The sequence below is a fragment of the Procambarus clarkii genome, chromosome 17 (genome assembly GCF_040958095.1).
Source record: "Procambarus clarkii isolate CNS0578487 chromosome 17, FALCON_Pclarkii_2.0, whole genome shotgun sequence".
Lineage (NCBI taxonomy): Eukaryota > Metazoa > Arthropoda > Malacostraca > Decapoda > Cambaridae > Procambarus > Procambarus clarkii.
This window is the reverse complement of record NC_091166.1, coordinates 47,882,909-47,899,805: the sequence shown is the minus strand read 5'-3', so window position 1 is coordinate 47,899,805 and position 16,897 is coordinate 47,882,909. Positions and strand designations below refer to the sequence as shown.

Here is a 16,897-nt window from a genome sequence, read left to right as displayed (position 1 = left end):
AATTAAAAATACTGTACTCTTTTTACAGGTGGGAGCAGCCTGCAAAGTCCATCAAATTATTGGAGACTAAATAAGAGCAGGATCTTAATTTGCTGATGTAACGATAGCACGTTAACTCATTATTCCAATAATGCAAGCCTCAACCTACTTATACCCAGTTTGCCTTGGGTTTGGATTCTGACCAAATGATTTGGTAAGGCAAGAGGAATTGGAGATGGAGATAACTTTTTCATCATATTTTTTTTTTCTTCAAACGTTTTGGACAGAATTGACTTCAACTTCTTTCAATGCATTCCACTTGCTGGCCACCCATACAGGTAATAGGAACTTCTTAATATCTCTTTGAATCTGTTGCATATCCAGCTTCTTATAACCCTTTGTCCTACCTATATTTTTATTTAAATGAGATTCCTTTGTCTATATCCGTCAGAATCTCGTACTGTAAGTACTTATAATACCCACCCCCTGTTTCTTCTCTTGTGTAAGGTTGAGGTCTCTCAACCTGTCCTCCCTCATACCTGAGGCATCTCAATTCTGGTATTAATCTAGTTGCAAACCTTTAAATTTTTCCAGTTACTGTTTATTCTTTGCAAGGTGTGGGTTTCATGCTGGTGCTGCAAGCTCAAGTAATAGTGTCACATAGGCAGTGTGTATGAACTTGAAAGCCTGTTTAGATTCTTAGATGACATTCCTATTTTTGCTAACTTCATATATGCTGTTGAAGTTATCCTGTTCACACGAGCTTCTGGTGTTTGTGTTGAGATTACGTCTACTCCCAGGCCTTTTTATTTTATTGTTCTTGTAACTGCCTTCAGTTGGTGTAGTTAAATATAGGTCGCCTATCTTCCTTACCCATTTTCATAATTTGGATTGAATTCCAGCAGCCAATTCTGCCCCCTCACAACTTTGCATCATCTGTAAACATCGACATGTACAAGTCCATTCTCACTTTGAAGTCTTTTATATAAATTGAGAACAATGGCCCTGTGAAACACCACTTTCCATTCTTCTCCAGCCTGACTATGACTCTTGACTTATGACCTATCATAAAATTCAATAAAGTTTGTTAAGCACGATTTTTCCCTCTCTGAAGCAGTGAAGCGTGTTATAAAGTTTGCTCCCCAAATGCTGTGTAGTCCTTTTTCTGATACTTTTTCTAGCTTCTTGCAGGGAGAAAACATGTTAATGACAATGGTCTATAGTTTAGTGCTTCATGTCTGTCCATTTTCTTGACTATTGTAACTACATTCGCCTTTTTCCAGATTTACTGTAGTTTTTCAGTCTCTAGTGTAATGTCCACAACTTCAGTTGAGACTATAGTTAATGGCAACACAAGATCGCTGCAGTTTCCTTCAGTGACCATGGTGATATTTGGTCTGGTCTGGTCCTACTGCTTTTGCTACATGTGTTTGGTTAGGTTAGGATAGGTTTTGTTAGCAACATAAATACAAAACTATTTCTGGGTTGTCCAAATTCAGTGGCATGAAATTCTACTTCCCAATTGTCCATTTACAATAGTATATGTATGATGGTCCCCATGATTACTATAAGTACTATCTAAACAGGAGGATGGCCTGTGGTCTAGTCACACTCATTCCTCGCCAGTGTGATTTTAGGCCCACTTTCCTGATGCACCCGATTACCCTCCTGCCCTTTATCACTTGTTTCCCCCCCCCCCATGCTATTTCTTTTCTTCCTTTATTTATCTTGGCTTTTCTATCAGATATGTAAAGATCCTATATTGTGCAGAGCAGTTTTCTTGGGGGGAGGGGGGGCATTCTGATTTTCATAAGCATTATCTGAAGAGATATGAAGCTGTCTGTTCTTACCCTGATGCTTAGTGCTGATATGAATGCTGTAATTTAAGCATATTAGATTTTGTGGTTGCCATAGTCCTAGTCTGATCATTTTGTAAAGGTAGAGTTTAAAGTGGATTAATGCTTGCTCAAATCTATAATTTAGGTAGGTTGCTTTTAGCAATAGCTGTTCTCACACACACATGTGGTGGAATTTAATAATCATTAGATTCAATATCCTAGGAGTGTTGATATTTTTTATATTATTGGCTTCTCTGATACGTATTCTGCTTTTATATTGGCTCTGCAGATGATGCTTAAACACCTGAATATTCTATATCGCAAACAGGTGCTATATAAACATCCTTGCTAAGCACTTTTTGATACTTCCATAATTATAATTAATTTAAACATTACTGCATAAAATTTTTTTAAAGTATTTGGAAGATCAACAGAACCTGACAATGCTTATCTAGTTTGTGTTAAAACATTCACAATAAAACAAATGTTCCAACTTCGTCAATAGGTTCAGAAAGAAAATCAGCAAACATTTTTACATATTACTGAAGAAACTACCAAAAGGGTTATGGGGGGATAACTTTAGACAAGAAAACAGGCATTACAAAAGTGTTAAATAGTTTATTTATATTTTAAGCTAATGTATATTTCAAAGGTCATTAGAAAAAAAATTGTAAAATAAATTTCAAAGGTTGTATATAGTTAACAAATGATGAACATGATGAAATATTTGCAGGTCCTTAATGATTTACATTAGATTATAATGTCTAACTTTCATCTGGATGATTATTGATTAAATTTACAGTTCTTGAAATACAACAAAAATTGGTCCTAACTGCACCGAAATAATGTCTTTTCGTTATTACATGAGATTTTTACTTAGCCTATAAATATTAATTTTTTTTCATTCCCAAGATGTGTATATAATCACTTGAATCAAGATAATCACTTGAAATGGAAAGGTTTGATAAATCAGTGTTCAAGAGCTTTACAATTAAAGGGGATGTAAAATAGTTGTATACTGAATATCCTTAACACACTATCTTTATTCTCAGCTTTCACTTAGTATTGTAATGATATTGCTCTGCTTAAAATCAGTGTTCAAGGAATAGGTACTACTTCAACAGCCATGGACTCTATGCCACATTCATCAACGCCTCGCAGTATCCTGAAGTATCCACCCTCGCCCCAATTTTCTCCCCAGGAATTCTTCACGATCCAGAACTTCTCTCCAGTTACTTCATCTGCTCCATATCCCACTACCAACACTGCATGGTTTGTCAGCTAGAAAATAATTATAAATTGGCAGTGAAATCATAAGAATTTGTAAAATATAAAAGAACCAGTATGTAAAGCTTAAGGTATACCATATTTTGGCATAGGATTTGTTAATGTGCCTCTAGATAATAACACTATTCATATTTAATACCTCAGCCAATTTAGACAGCATATCCAAGCCAGGTGTTTCTGGATAACTCTGCAGTTCTCTTTTGTAAATAATTTAGAAAACAAATACTGACTGAAGATGATACAGTGGCACCTCAATTTATTGCTGCCTACTTAAATTTTTTTTGAGTTACGACGTAATTTTGGTGGAAAATGCAACTCGACTTATGACCTTTGCCTCGATATTGTTGATACGTGTTTGGGTCGACCGAGCTCGTGGTTCCCGTCGCATGGGCCGACCCGGCTTCAGTTTATCAGAGCCGCCTGCTTAGTGATGATGGCGCTTGTAAAGAATCCCATTTTTTTAACACAATTATATATCATGTCATGGATCCCAAGAAAGTCAGTGGTAAGGTTCAACCTAAGCAAATGCATGTGAGGATGACCACAGAGGAACAACAAGAGATCATTCGTAAACATGAAGATGGTGTGCGGGTTGTTGCTTTAGCTAGGCAGTATAACAAATCTATGTCAATGAAATCCACCGTACTTGCTAAGAAAAAGGACACATTATGAGTGTTAAAATGGCAAAAGGCATATCAATAATCACAAAACATAGAACACAAACACTTTAAAAAAGTTATCATTAATTTGGATACACAAAAAGCCAGTGGGTGATTGCATGAAGATCTTATAAAGAAAACCCCTAGAACGAATGATGCAGATACGGAAGTGTTTAAGGTGAGCACGGGATGGTTTGAGAAATTTAGAAAAATTAGTGGCATTCATAAGTGTTGTGAGTTGGCGGAGGAACACAGCAAAGAACTGACCACCAAAGAACTCCAAGCCCTTCACAAGAAGCAGCAACAAGAGGCAGCTAAGGAAATTTCTTCAGGGGAAGAGGAGGCAATCTTACCCAAATGTGCCTTATATTATAAACTTACCTCCAATGGGTTAAACCTGTCGTAGAGTCCCGTGTAGTGGTAAATGCCGCCCTTATAATGAATAAAATCATCATATACTTCAAACCCAACTATAAGAGGACCTCCTTTCACCAGTGCTATCTTCATCTCCTCTTCGTTGCATGCGCCAAAGTATCCTGTTTGGTTATAGGCTCAGTAAGATAGCGTGCAGTAACATGACAAAGTCTAGAAAGAATGGCTTGGTCAACCATATTTGAACCTTCATTTATAATAAGCAAAAATAATAATCTTTATCATTCAAAAAAATAATCTTTATATTGCCACTCATTTTGTTTAATTTTTCCCAAATTCTAAGATTTGTTAGAAATTTGTACACAGTAATTTGTTTACTTTCTCTTTGTGCTTGCTTGCTGAGAATATTTATTTTACATCAGAAAATAATTTATTTTAACAATACACAATGCCTTGGCAAAAAGAGGCAACATTTTTTTTTTATGAACAAAAGTTTGCCTCAATCTGACCTGCATCACATCTGACTGACTGTTTTGTTTAAGTTCTGGTGGCAATTCTATACAATACTTGCCACTCATTAAAAATGGGAAACTGAGTTTTATTTACTGAATATATAATTTGCTAATACTTTTTTGGGGAACAAGGCAACACAGTATTTCATAAAGCCTTACCTCCAACGTAGCGGTAATGGGCAGTGTAATGGCGGAGACAGCTTTTGTTGGTGTGACATACGTCGTCCTTTCCTTCATATGGGGAACATTCTTCCAAAACCACACCAACATCCTGAGCATACCTGAATACACAACAGAGAGGTATTAATTGTTTATCATAAGATTGTACATGTAGTTCATTGCTTTACTACTTTTCTATAATTATTACAAATTTGCATTATCCCACTCATTGTTTATACCATTTGGTATAAGCCAAATTCCAGTACTTTTGGGGATCTTTTAGCAAAACAAAACCTCTTAAGTTAAATGACAATGAATTACTGAATCTCTCACCACCAGATAATACTAAAAAAAGTTGAGAAACCTGTAGAAAATGCTAAACTGCTATAAATAAAATTACAAATATTTGTACTGTATTACATGCACATCCTTACCTGCCAGCAATGAGGAAGGGAAAGCCTCCCTCACATCCTTGGGCAAGAAGTGAGCAGCCTACCACATCCTGGGGGGAATAAACTGGCTGCTGGGTGTTGTTGGTGAGGATTCTAATACGTGATTCCAGTCCAGCCATGGAGGCAAAGGCATAGCATGACCCACAATTCCTTTGGTTTCTGCAATCAAAGATACCTGTTTAACATCTGTATATGTAAATATGTGCATTATCATTACTCCATTCTCATTTCATAAGGCAGGGAGACACATTGGAAGTATGCACATGTAAACATGACAATTTTAACCCAACTATTGCAAACAGTAACTGCTTAGTCATCATGACTATTATCCTTAATATAGAATTTTACTAAGTTCACACCATTTAACTCTCCAGATACCAACATGAGCTTGAGGCACTGATAGAAATCTGAAGTGACACAACTGCTATATACTCCTGTTCTTACGGAGACATTGATAGCTCACTACTGAACCTTACTCCCCCTATAAGGTTCAAATGCCCCAGTATTTATCTGAAATGAAAGACCTAAGTTTCCTCTTATTTCACTCCTTCCCTTGATGGACGACAAAGTACAGATAATGGCAGCTACTAAGCAGCACCCATCCATGTGACCTTCCCTAGCTTTAAGTATTAGCAGGAAGTAAATAATGAGCCAGTCACTAAATGCCGACTCAAACCAGACCAACTGTCTCTGAGTGAAAATACCCACACTTACTGTCTTCCCAAAACTCATTCACTAACTCATCCCCTCCTCCCCGAATGTTGGTGTACGTTCACATGTGGAGTATGTACAGTATATACCTATACATACATGTACACATACACATAATTGCAGACAATACAAATATATAATATTTAATATTAAAAGTTATTTCAACCATTCCCTAATGTACAATGAACATAAATAGCATACCTAATAGGCGATACATAGTTGATGCCGGAGACATCACGCCAATCCCAAGCAGCTGGCATCCCAGCATCACGTAGCTTGGCGAAGAAATTGGATTTTTTTGCACCAACTCTGCTTACAACAGATGACCTGCATGATCATAGCAAATTATTAATTATTCACTTCATGTTCATTTTGTGTGCTATGAAGAGACTTCATGGAAAAAACTATGAGTACACAACTAAATCTGTAAAAAAACACCATGAAAATAAGGTAGTACTGTAGATTAGTTTCTTGTGCATATTGTACTGTTCTATCTACCCATATCTTAATTGTACTCACGCTCTGCCACCAGCCCTCCTGAGGTGATCTATCATAGTCATCTGCTCATATTCTGGATACACATTAGCATGCCAGCTATTCTGCTTGGCATTGATGTTCTGGATAAAGGCTGAATTGTAACTGTATAAAGCATCTTCCTGTTAAAAAATCAGTGGATACAAATTAAAATTATGAAAGTAATTTGATGTACATAAATCAACATTTAAAGTATTGTATCTTTCTCTTACTACATATATTATTATATATATATTACAAGTTTTAAAGTACTGTACTTTACAACGAATTAACCAAATTTTAACTTGAGCCTGAGGGTATGCCAATATCGGGCGATACGTACTGTGCTAACCTTGGTGCCACCATTGGGTAAAATAACTGGAACCAGGAAACCTAAGTGAGCCTAGACAACACAATAGAAATGAGAAACACAAATGAGCTACAGGCATGTAAGGCACACTCTCTCTCTCTCGGTGTGCAAGTAGTGAACATGCAGCATACTGTAAAGCAAGAGGTAACCAAGATAAATTCAATCCACACATTTAAAAGTACATAGGGTATGATAGAATCATATACTGAAAAGAAAAAAAGAGCAGCACCAACCTGAAGTATGTGGCTGAGAGTGTAGTTCTTGGGAGCAACTGGAGTCTTCTTCTGTGCTCGATAGCAGGCCCAGTTTCTGACAGTGACATCCCTGGACCAACCAGTCATTGTCTTGTCACAGAAAGATGTTACTTTTTCTCCACTCTGAAAAATGCAGTGTAAACAGCTATGTGCATTTAAGCATAAATATCAGCACTTGAAGGAAAGGAAAAAAGAAGGGGGGGGGGGGGAGGGAAAGGGAAGACACAAGGAGGAATAGAGTAAACGAGGAGGAAGGAAGTGATGAGATGTGGATCAAGATTAAAAGTTACAAATAACTGAAACAGCAATAGCCCAGAAGATCCAAACCAGGCTGTCAGATTCAAAAAAGTTGTCACAGGCACTGTAGTAACCCTGCATAACTTAGAAGGGCACTGGAAGCAATGGCAGATATGACAATGCATGATCATCAATTAGTCATTAAACTTGCACACACCACCAATACACAAGGTTATATGTATAAAGAAAATGACTGCTTATGAAGCCTTATAACATTTCTGAACACGAGTGATTTTGCACTGATGCTTATATTTATTTATGTGAATTGAATAATGAATGAAAGGGGTTTAGGGAAAGCCTCCTGCTTTCTTCCAATCAAGTTACACCTGTTTGCTTACATAATATTTAAGATAATTTCATTCAGAGTAGGAGAGAAACCTTGGATATTATATGTTAGTGGGATTGTAGTTACCAGATATTTGCCATTCTGGATAACTGCTTGCAGTTAGTGTAGTAGTGCTAGCGCACTACTACAGAGTGTCCACATCCTGTGTACTCATTATATTCTGTCATCAGGATGTGTCTATCAGCTGCCTGGGGAGTGCATAAGCAACATGTACACACAGCAAAGCTCACCCCGTGAGCATCATTGCTAACACATTTATTAACTACTGACTATCTGCAGGCCCTTTATCTTATGTCAGCTACTTATTACCGACACTATATGCACCCATTGTGCAACCAACCACTCATTCTTTACTGCCACCCATTTACAGAACACTAATCACTCAACAATTTGAACATTGGTAACTTGAATCTCCAGGTTGTTCAGCCAAAATAATGAGTTAAGACAGTCCCTTAAGTTGGATGGAATCCGAATAATGGGATTTTGTGGTCACGTTAGTTATTGGCATTCTGGATAACTGCTTGCAGTTTCTTTTTAGTTTTAGTTACTTCAGTCATTTAATTTACTTAGTGCTAGTGCAGTGGCATCTATTTAAAAATACTCAAATACATTAAAAAATGCATTAATAACAAAATTTATAAGCATTTTTTAAATACAGTGTGAATGTAATGAAATGCTCTTTCCTGGTGAAGCTCTCAGTAGCTCTGGAGCTAAGTGCTGGTCCAGCCATGCCTTAAGGAGATGCACCAGGCCCCAAGACCCACCTGTGCCTACTGGGAGCAGGAGCAGACTCTCTATGAGGTGGGGCAAACTTTCGTGTTAGAGAACAACCCAAAACAACAGGAAAAACTACCAGAAGGCCTAAGTGAAACAAAACAAGTAATTGCTTGATGAAAAATAGGAACCTGAATGGTGGTTCTATCCAGTTAGCCAACTACTTGCCCCAATGTGGGAATGTGTGGTGTACTGCTTTGTTGACGCTTTGGGCTTGGAATATCTGACAGTTTTTTTTAAGTCTTGTTTTTGTTGGTAGTTCTTCCGTGTTTGTGTTCACATTGGCATTTGGTACGTGACTGGTGTTCTTTGCCTCAACCTCTCTTCTGTTGCTGTTCTTCCCAGGGTCAGCTCAGTCTGCCCGTTTCAGTTTTTCAGCCTCCCAGCCTTTCAGAGAGGTCATAATGGGTAAGCTTGAGGAATCCACTGCAAGGTTCCTCCCATAAAATTAGGGAAGCCAGCTAGGCAAGACCTGTTGACCTGATCTGCCATCTGGTGGTGGTAAGATGCACCAGTCAAGAGTATTTATCCTGCAGCAATCAGTTTTCCTTGTTTGCATATTGATGCCTAATTTCCATCCAGTGATGGCCACTAATCCAGTGATGGCTCCATCCAGTGAGATGGAGCCAACCTATTGAAGCATAATGTGACCCCGGTCTGTGTACCAGCAACAGATAAATCCCAGAGGCCTGGTTTATTTATTTAAACCTGGTAAGGTTTAGTGGTGCTGTACTAGTTATATTTGAGTAGCTACTGGGATCCCTACCAGAAATAATCCTAAAAGTGAAATTTAAAAAATTGATTTTACAAAATAAATTGTTGCAATTTATCTTTAATCCCATTATCAGGCATTTCCTATCACTTCAACTACTTTCCTTCCTCCTCTTGTTCCCAATCTGACCCACACACTTGTACTCATTATTCACACACACACTTGTTCCTTATTCCCCGACCCTCACACACACTCCCAATTTTCTACTAATAAACATCAACCCAAATCCACCTCATGTACATCATAATTTCCATCTCACCTTTTTATACAAGGAGAAAGCAAAATATGACCTTCCAGAAACTCTGATCTCAAAGCCCTGGTTATAGATCATGGTCCAGGTGCCTTCATTCCCAAACTCGTCCACAGCAACATTCGGGTACATGAGGTTGACGTTTTTCTTGTGCACAATGGGGCCTGTAAGATATGTATGTGATGAGTTGTAGTGCATCTTTTTAGGAGATACTGTAGATAAAATATTATGTTACATATTTATTAAATAGACGAGAGATGCTTGAAGGAGGCTCGCACACAACTAACCATAGACAATTCCTTGATTGATTCAATTTAACCACACTTAAAATGATAAGAGGGTTAAACATTTGTTAATTAACTGTTGTGCACAGTGCTATTGTCCCCATGAGCACATATCCCTTGTACCTTAAATGTTTTATGTGCACTGCTGAGAGCAGCGAATTGCACTTCATACACATAAAATAACTATCTGGGTAATTGTTGGGCTTTAATGTTTTCTATCTGTTTAATAACTTTGTTATGTGATGAGTGTGGTTAATAACTTTGTTATTAACCATTAAACAATTCAACATGTCCCCTTCACCATCTACTGCACATAGAAATCTTCAGTGTAGGCAAAGTATGAAGTTTTTCTTAGTAAAAACAAAGTATTTATTTAGAATGCCACCCACTTCTTTGTTATTATTATTTACTTTATCTAAATGTTAGTGGCCCTCAGGTAAATTCAAGTAAATAATTAGCCCAGTTGATAAGTACATGGGCCACCATCCTACCTACCAATCACCATCCTACCTACCAATCATTTTTGTTTGAAGTGCCTGTAACAAGATACACAATGAACAATATTTAGTAAAGAGTATTTTATGAAGCGAGTCCTCACAACCTTTATTATAGTATGTACAGTACTATAATAAAGTACAGTATTAGTAAACTTGTTCAAATCTGTTTAATATTACCGAACACATACCAAGATCTTATAAAGTACAGTATGTACCAACACTGAATGTAATTTATACAAAATAACACCACACAAGTGAATTTTACTTACCCATATTATTGCAGTCAATGTTAGCATCTCCAGAGCGTTCAGTCTCGTAAAGTATCCAGTCTCCTCGGACATCATCAAAAGTGCAGTTAGCTGGTGTATCGGCTCTGGTGCCATGCACCAGCATCACCAACACTACTGCACACTGCCACATGTACATTTTCTCAAACACTGCCGATAACAATACAAATCTGTTTAGTATTTACTTGATTATTTATGTGTATTTATACATGAGGAATTAATGCAGCACAGGTACACAAATTTAACTTCTAATGACAACAGCGTACATTGGTTTAATATGCATGTCTATTGTAAAATACAGTGTGTAAAAATCGCTAGCACATCCATGGTCGATGAAGGGGGCGTCTTGGAGCAATTAGAAAGTTGTGAACTTTTGAACCAGTGACTTTGATGGAGGATGAAGAAGATTCCAGGCCTTTTCAGGTAGCAATGATCAGGAGAAACGGAAACAGCGTTAAGTGATACTGACAGTGATGAACGAGTGAAGAAGTGTTGTGATCGAAGGCAGACAGAAACTGGGTTACAAAGTTCTATACAAACTCAGCAGGAAGATCTCACTAGAAGAATACAACAGGACCACATACAGCAAGAGGCACGGATTAACGGAAGGAAGCGGCTGTTATGTCCCTCAACATGTCCACTAACTTTTCATCAGATGCTGGAGTGGACCATTCAGTTAGTCAATGAATTTCGTGAATATGAACCACTATTTAAGGAGGGTGTTCACCGGCCCTACATAACAGTTGGGACAGAAGAGGCAGTGGAACATTTAACGACTAACGGATTTAGGAATATTGTTTTGGTTACTCCTGAAGTCAGAATAATTTACACAAAAGTTATTGTTTTCAAGTATCCGACATATTTGGAGCCTGAATTTCTTCATCAACAATGAAAGTGTTGTATGGGCTAAGAGGAACATTATATGTGATGAAAAACAAATCCAAATTGTTGCCTATTTAAAGGGCGAGGCTCCAGAAAGAATTTTTGTGCAAGGACTTTGATACATCCAAGTCCATTTTGCACGAACTTGTCTAAGTGCCTCTTGAATACATCCACCTATGTTCTGGCAATATTTCTAATGCTTGCTGGGAGGGGTGTCGAACAGCTGTGGACCCCTGATATGTGGATCTGCGGGCCGCTCCAAGCAACTGCCTGTTGGACCAAGTTATCACAAGTCGAGCCTGGCCTTAAGCCGGGCTCGGTTGGAGTAGAAGAACCAAGTCTTCCTGTGCCACCACATCCCACTTTGTTGATTATTTATATAAAAGTACATATGGTTTTTATATAAAACATAATACAACATGTAAACATAATCTAAATGTTAACTATCTATTAATGGTAAGACCTATCTCAATTATGGTACACATACTGTATGTGCTTGGGGTTCTACTACACAAAATAATTTATTTCCTCTAATTTCTTGACACAAATCAGCTATTAGAACAAAAAGAAACTCTAGCCCCCATACAGTACTGCCCTCTTATTCAAATCTTTGAATATGGTAGACATTAAGTCACAGCACATACTCTCAGATGTACTCTATACATAAAACTCTGAACTGTAATGCTAATCCCAACCCTTAACGCTTCCTACACAGTTGTACAGAAGCCATGGGCTCCACACTAGAAACAAATATCTATTGGATATTCCTAGAGTGCAACTTAACCAAACTAGAAATCAAGGGTCCCAAAATGTGGAATGACCTTCCCAGTCACGTCAAATATTGCCCCTTTCTCAACCAGTTTAATAGAAAAAGTAAGTACTGCAGTACTACCTAATCCCCGGGACACAGTGGTAAAACACTGGCCCCGGACTTTGGCCTGGGTTCGTATCCAGGCCGGGGAGGATTGACTGGGCGCCAGTCCTTAACTGTAGCCTCTGTTCACCCAGCAGTAAACGGGTTCCTGGTGGTTAAACAATTTGGCGGGTCGTATACCGGTGAAAATTAGGATTAAAGACCTTCCCGAAACGCTTTGCATTTTAGTGGCTTTACGAGAATATAGGAACACTTGTATATATAAATAACAAAAAACAATATATGTGCGTCGCGTCATTCGGTCAGTCGGGTTAAACACTCATTGTTCACGCCAGCAACTGGATGAGTGACCACGTGCACGCGGGCTACACATGACTACGTTGCATGGAGACCATAAAATACCATGGTCCTTACCTCATACAAATTGTAAATTGTGAAATTATAAACGTATCGTAGAGTGCAGAAGAACAAACACACAAACCATATCCTCCACACGTCACTAGCACTGAAACACAACTTCCAGTTTCGTAAGATAATAAAATACTAGATCTTCTCCATGAGCTTGAATCTTAACAAATTTGCGTTGTATAAACTATCCTCATACAAAATATAACGGTATATATGCCAAAGAAAAGTGAAATACGTTACCAGTATGACGAGAGTTGGCAGGAGCGGGAAGACGCAGCCTCCTCCCAGCGTGTCTGGCAGATGACTGGCTGGTGGCTGACCCCGGGAGGTTATATACCTCCCTCCTGGACGCTTATCCCACGGAGCCACGCTCAGGTGGGATAAGACACCACACACCACCACCCACTGGTTTATTTAATATATACAAGACGGTACATTGGGTATTAAGAGAGTACATAGTAATAATAATGATTTTACATTCTTCTAAAATCACTAGCACGCATAGCGTTTAGGGCAATTGGTCCACTCATGACTAATAGTCAACTTACTGGCCACCTTATGTTGGCCTCCAAATACATGGTAAGAGCCGCAGAATCTGCCTTTAAAGGAGAAACTTAGTATAATCTTGGATTGCCAATATTGCCACTATTTCTGCCATGTTAGGCCCTTTTTTATTTTTTTATTTTCTCAACACATTTTATACTTTAATCTCAATTAGTATTAAGTTCTAGTCTTTAGTGTTTTTCCTGCCCGAAACGCTTTGCGTAATAGTGGCTTTAGGCATAGTATGTGCTACCTCTATCTATAAATTCATCAATATTTGTATCACACCTTGTATATATGTACTTTACCTGAATATACATTTCAATTTTGAATTTTAATCAGTCCGAGAGCAATAGTACACCAACAACTGCAACAAAATCTTGTAGCTGTGAGGCAAAGTGAAATCGACACCAGTAATTCCATCTATCATCATACTATCATGCAAGAGGAGCCACACATCTATAGATCCAATAAAATCAGCAGACTTCTAGATATTACTACTGCTTGGCTTAGACTCTGTTACAAGTATCTCTGGACATTCTCATTTATCTGCTGATAATGAAATAATTCAGATAATTCACTTGACCAAATGTAAACTGTGTCAACAAAATTATTCGCACACCCTTCGTCACTATGTAATGGAGTGCGAAAAGATACGGGAATTCAGAGACCAACCAATGTTTGGTTGGTCTATAACCAATGTTTCAACGATGTGTAAATATTTCATTCAAAATGACCTGCTACCAGAAATATTAGCCAAATATCCCCAGTTTGCTAACTGTAGGTAGTAACTAGTCCCTGAGCTTATTATGTGCCTCTATAACCCTGTCCACTACCGCTCACAAGATGGGTATGGGGTGCATAATAAATGAACTAAGTTAAAACTACAAGCCATAAATACAACGAAATTCAAAGCGCAAGAGATTGAGCATACCAAGTTGGCCTATTATAGATAGTGTACTGGATGGGGTCGCTCCACTGCGTAAGTACAACCCAATGGTATATCTTAGTGTGTACAGTACTTATCTTTCGGCGATTACTGGGGGAGTGAGGTCTAGCGCTTTATGCCCCACTAAGAAACTCAGACCTCAATAAACATATTTCAATTTAAATTTCAAGGAGCTCAGCGTCAAACAACAAAAACTATACTAAGAAAACTTTAAAATAAATCACACGATGCCCACTTAAAGAAGATAAATTTATCCAGTCTTGTAAAGAGAAAAAAAAAAAGTAATTTAATAATCATCTGTTTTTGTTGTGAAGTTTTGCGCACAAAGCTTTTGTGCGTTGGGTGAAACATAAGAACAAAGGCAACTGCAGAAGGCCCATTGTCCCATACGAGGCAGCTCCTATATCTATAACCACCCAATCCCACTCATAGACATGTCCAACCCGCGCTTGAAACAATCGAGGGACCCCACCTCTACCACGTTACGCGGTAATTGGTTCCACAAATCAACAACCCTGTTACCGAACCAGTATTTACCCAAGTCTTTCCTAAATCTAAATTTATCCAATTTATACCCATTGTTTCGTGTTCTGTCTTGTGTTGATACTTTTAATACCCTATTAATATCCCCTTTGTTGAGTCCATTCATCCACTTGTAAACCTCTATCATGTCACCCCTAACTCTTCGCCTTAACCATAACCTTATAAATTCTACCTGTACTGGTGGTAGAATTATCTGGCAATCTTATGTACAAATCTTTGTGTCATGCATGATGAATATTCCTGCCATTGCGATGGGAATTTAAACCGAGCGAAAATTTGAGCACATTTCCCTTACACCTGATGCTTCTGTTCAGGTAGCTGTAATTTGGTACCTGGGAGTTAATAAACTGTTGTGGTTGCATAATGGGGAAGGTTAGACGATGGATAAAGGAATTTAGATCAAGAAACCTAACAGGCAGTCTATCCCCCCGGGCCCCGACAGTTATGACACGTTTTGACTTCCGTGAACTTAATTAACGTGTTTATTGGTTCTGGGATTAATAATATTGTGTTCGAGAGTATGTTGGCAACGCTGACTGTATAGCAGAAGTGTGGAGGCACTTCTCAGGAACCCTGTCATTACAACACCACATGTATTACACCCTTTGTACACCATTACTTGACTCTTTGTCAACATTTATTGTATGTACTAGCTCTATCTATAAATTCAGCAATATTTGTATCACCCCTTGTATGTATGTACTTTACCTGAATAAACATTTGAATTTGAATTTAGTAATGACAAAAGATGTCTTAAAAAGTGGAAGGAATACATAAGACATACGGACAGTAGTAAGGCAGACACATGAGTGACTAACCTAAGAGGGTCCATACGGACGTGTTGTGGCGTCCTCAATATGCACCGAGTGCCTGATAGCTCGGGTGAGCACTCAATTGTAAACTATGTGAACAAGACCTGGGACACGCTCTTCAATGTTATGTTTGTGAATACCATGTTATCAACAAATTTGTTATGTTATAAAACACAACACTGCGCCACGGGGACTGCCAGCCCGTCCTCATAAACATAGGCCAAAGTCCATTCCATGCACCCACCAAACCGACTACAGTATTTATGAATGGAAAACGGTTTACACATGATTCAACCCGTCCTCAGACCAAGTCCATTCCATCCAGCGGTCGACCCCAAAGACGCATTCATCAATTTTGACATTCTGTTCATTCAAAACAGACTTTTCTCAAATATAAATTTACTGACTATGAGAGGATAAATACTATCTCAGTAATAGTATTTACTGCCCCAAGAGTGTAACACTTATATGCTGTGCTTACTACAGATTCAGCATAGCTCCTGTGCCACGTAAGTCCGCTACAGGTTCATCATAGCCCGTGCTACTTGCCCCGCTCCTGTGCCAGGTAAGTTACGGGCTCACCATAGCCTGTGCTACTTGGAACTTGTTCCGAGTAGCTAAATCTATAACAACAACTGTGCTTACTATATTAACCTGCAATGTTAACTGTGATTCTTGTACTGTGAGTGTACATTGTACATACTGTGATGCCTACTACTGTGATTGTTGATGGTAGTTGATGATAAACTAGCTAAGTTCAGTGTTGGAACAGAGGGAAAAATTACTGCATCTACTTTGTATTCCTCCCATGTTGGTGTTAATTGTTAATCATGCTTTGTAACATTAGAACATAAAGATCTTATTATGCTTTCACATGTATTATTCATTTCTTCCCATCTTTTGAAGTGAGGGAATTAATCCATTAGCTCTCGCCTCTCATTAACCTAATTGCAGAAGCTTCATTTATCTCTGAAATTCTATCCCCAATACTCTAAGTTCAATCATGCCATCATTATCTCGGTAATAGTATTTATTGGGCCAAGAGAATTATCTTGGGATTATTCTCATGGCTTCTTTTGTACCTTCTCCAACTTCTTTAGTCTGCCTTTACCAAAACAAGACATGACAGGGGCAGCATAATCAGAGAGAGATCTCACAGTATGCCATGTGATTACCAGTGGAATGCGAAATGTAGAATATAATCAATAATTGTGTACTGTATGGGTTTGTGAGCCCCTTGAGGGACCTTATATAGACGAGGTTAGCAATAGCC

The 16,897-nt window shown here is 38.3% G+C and overlaps 2 protein-coding genes across 7 annotated transcripts in view; one reads left to right on the top strand and one right to left on the bottom strand.

Moving 5' to 3' along the window:
• The window catches only part of LOC123772474 (myosin-11), a 42,037-nt gene extending 39,210 nt beyond the window's left edge, over positions 1–2,827 (top strand). For all 5 annotated transcript variants that reach the window (XM_069325974.1, XM_069325971.1, XM_069325973.1 and 2 more), the window contains exon 13: positions 29–2,827. In XM_069325974.1, coding sequence (XP_069182075.1) covers positions 29–74 — 46 coding nt within the window. In that variant the 3' untranslated portion in view covers positions 75–2,827. The remainder of the gene's footprint in view (positions 1–28) is intronic.
• Positions 2,416–13,174, bottom strand: LOC123772472 (dipeptidyl peptidase 1). Of its 2 annotated transcripts, none has more exons than XM_045765671.2 (10): positions 13,018–13,174; positions 10,596–10,763; positions 9,555–9,709; positions 7,086–7,229; positions 6,489–6,625; positions 6,171–6,296; positions 5,241–5,417; positions 4,807–4,928; positions 4,145–4,299; positions 2,416–3,098 (listed from the first exon to the last, which is right to left on the bottom strand). In XM_045765671.2, exons 2-10 carry the CDS (start codon positions 10,750–10,752, stop codon positions 2,916–2,918), a joined length of 1,356 nt encoding a protein of 451 aa, XP_045621627.1. In that variant the 5' UTR covers positions 10,753–10,763; positions 13,018–13,174; the 3' UTR covers positions 2,416–2,915. The 2 variants fall into 2 exon arrangements, with proteins under 2 accessions (XP_045621627.1, XP_069182076.1); XM_069325975.1 differs by lacking the exon at positions 13,018–13,174 and adding an exon at positions 12,388–12,411.
• Positions 13,175–16,897: the final 3,723 nt, after the last annotated feature.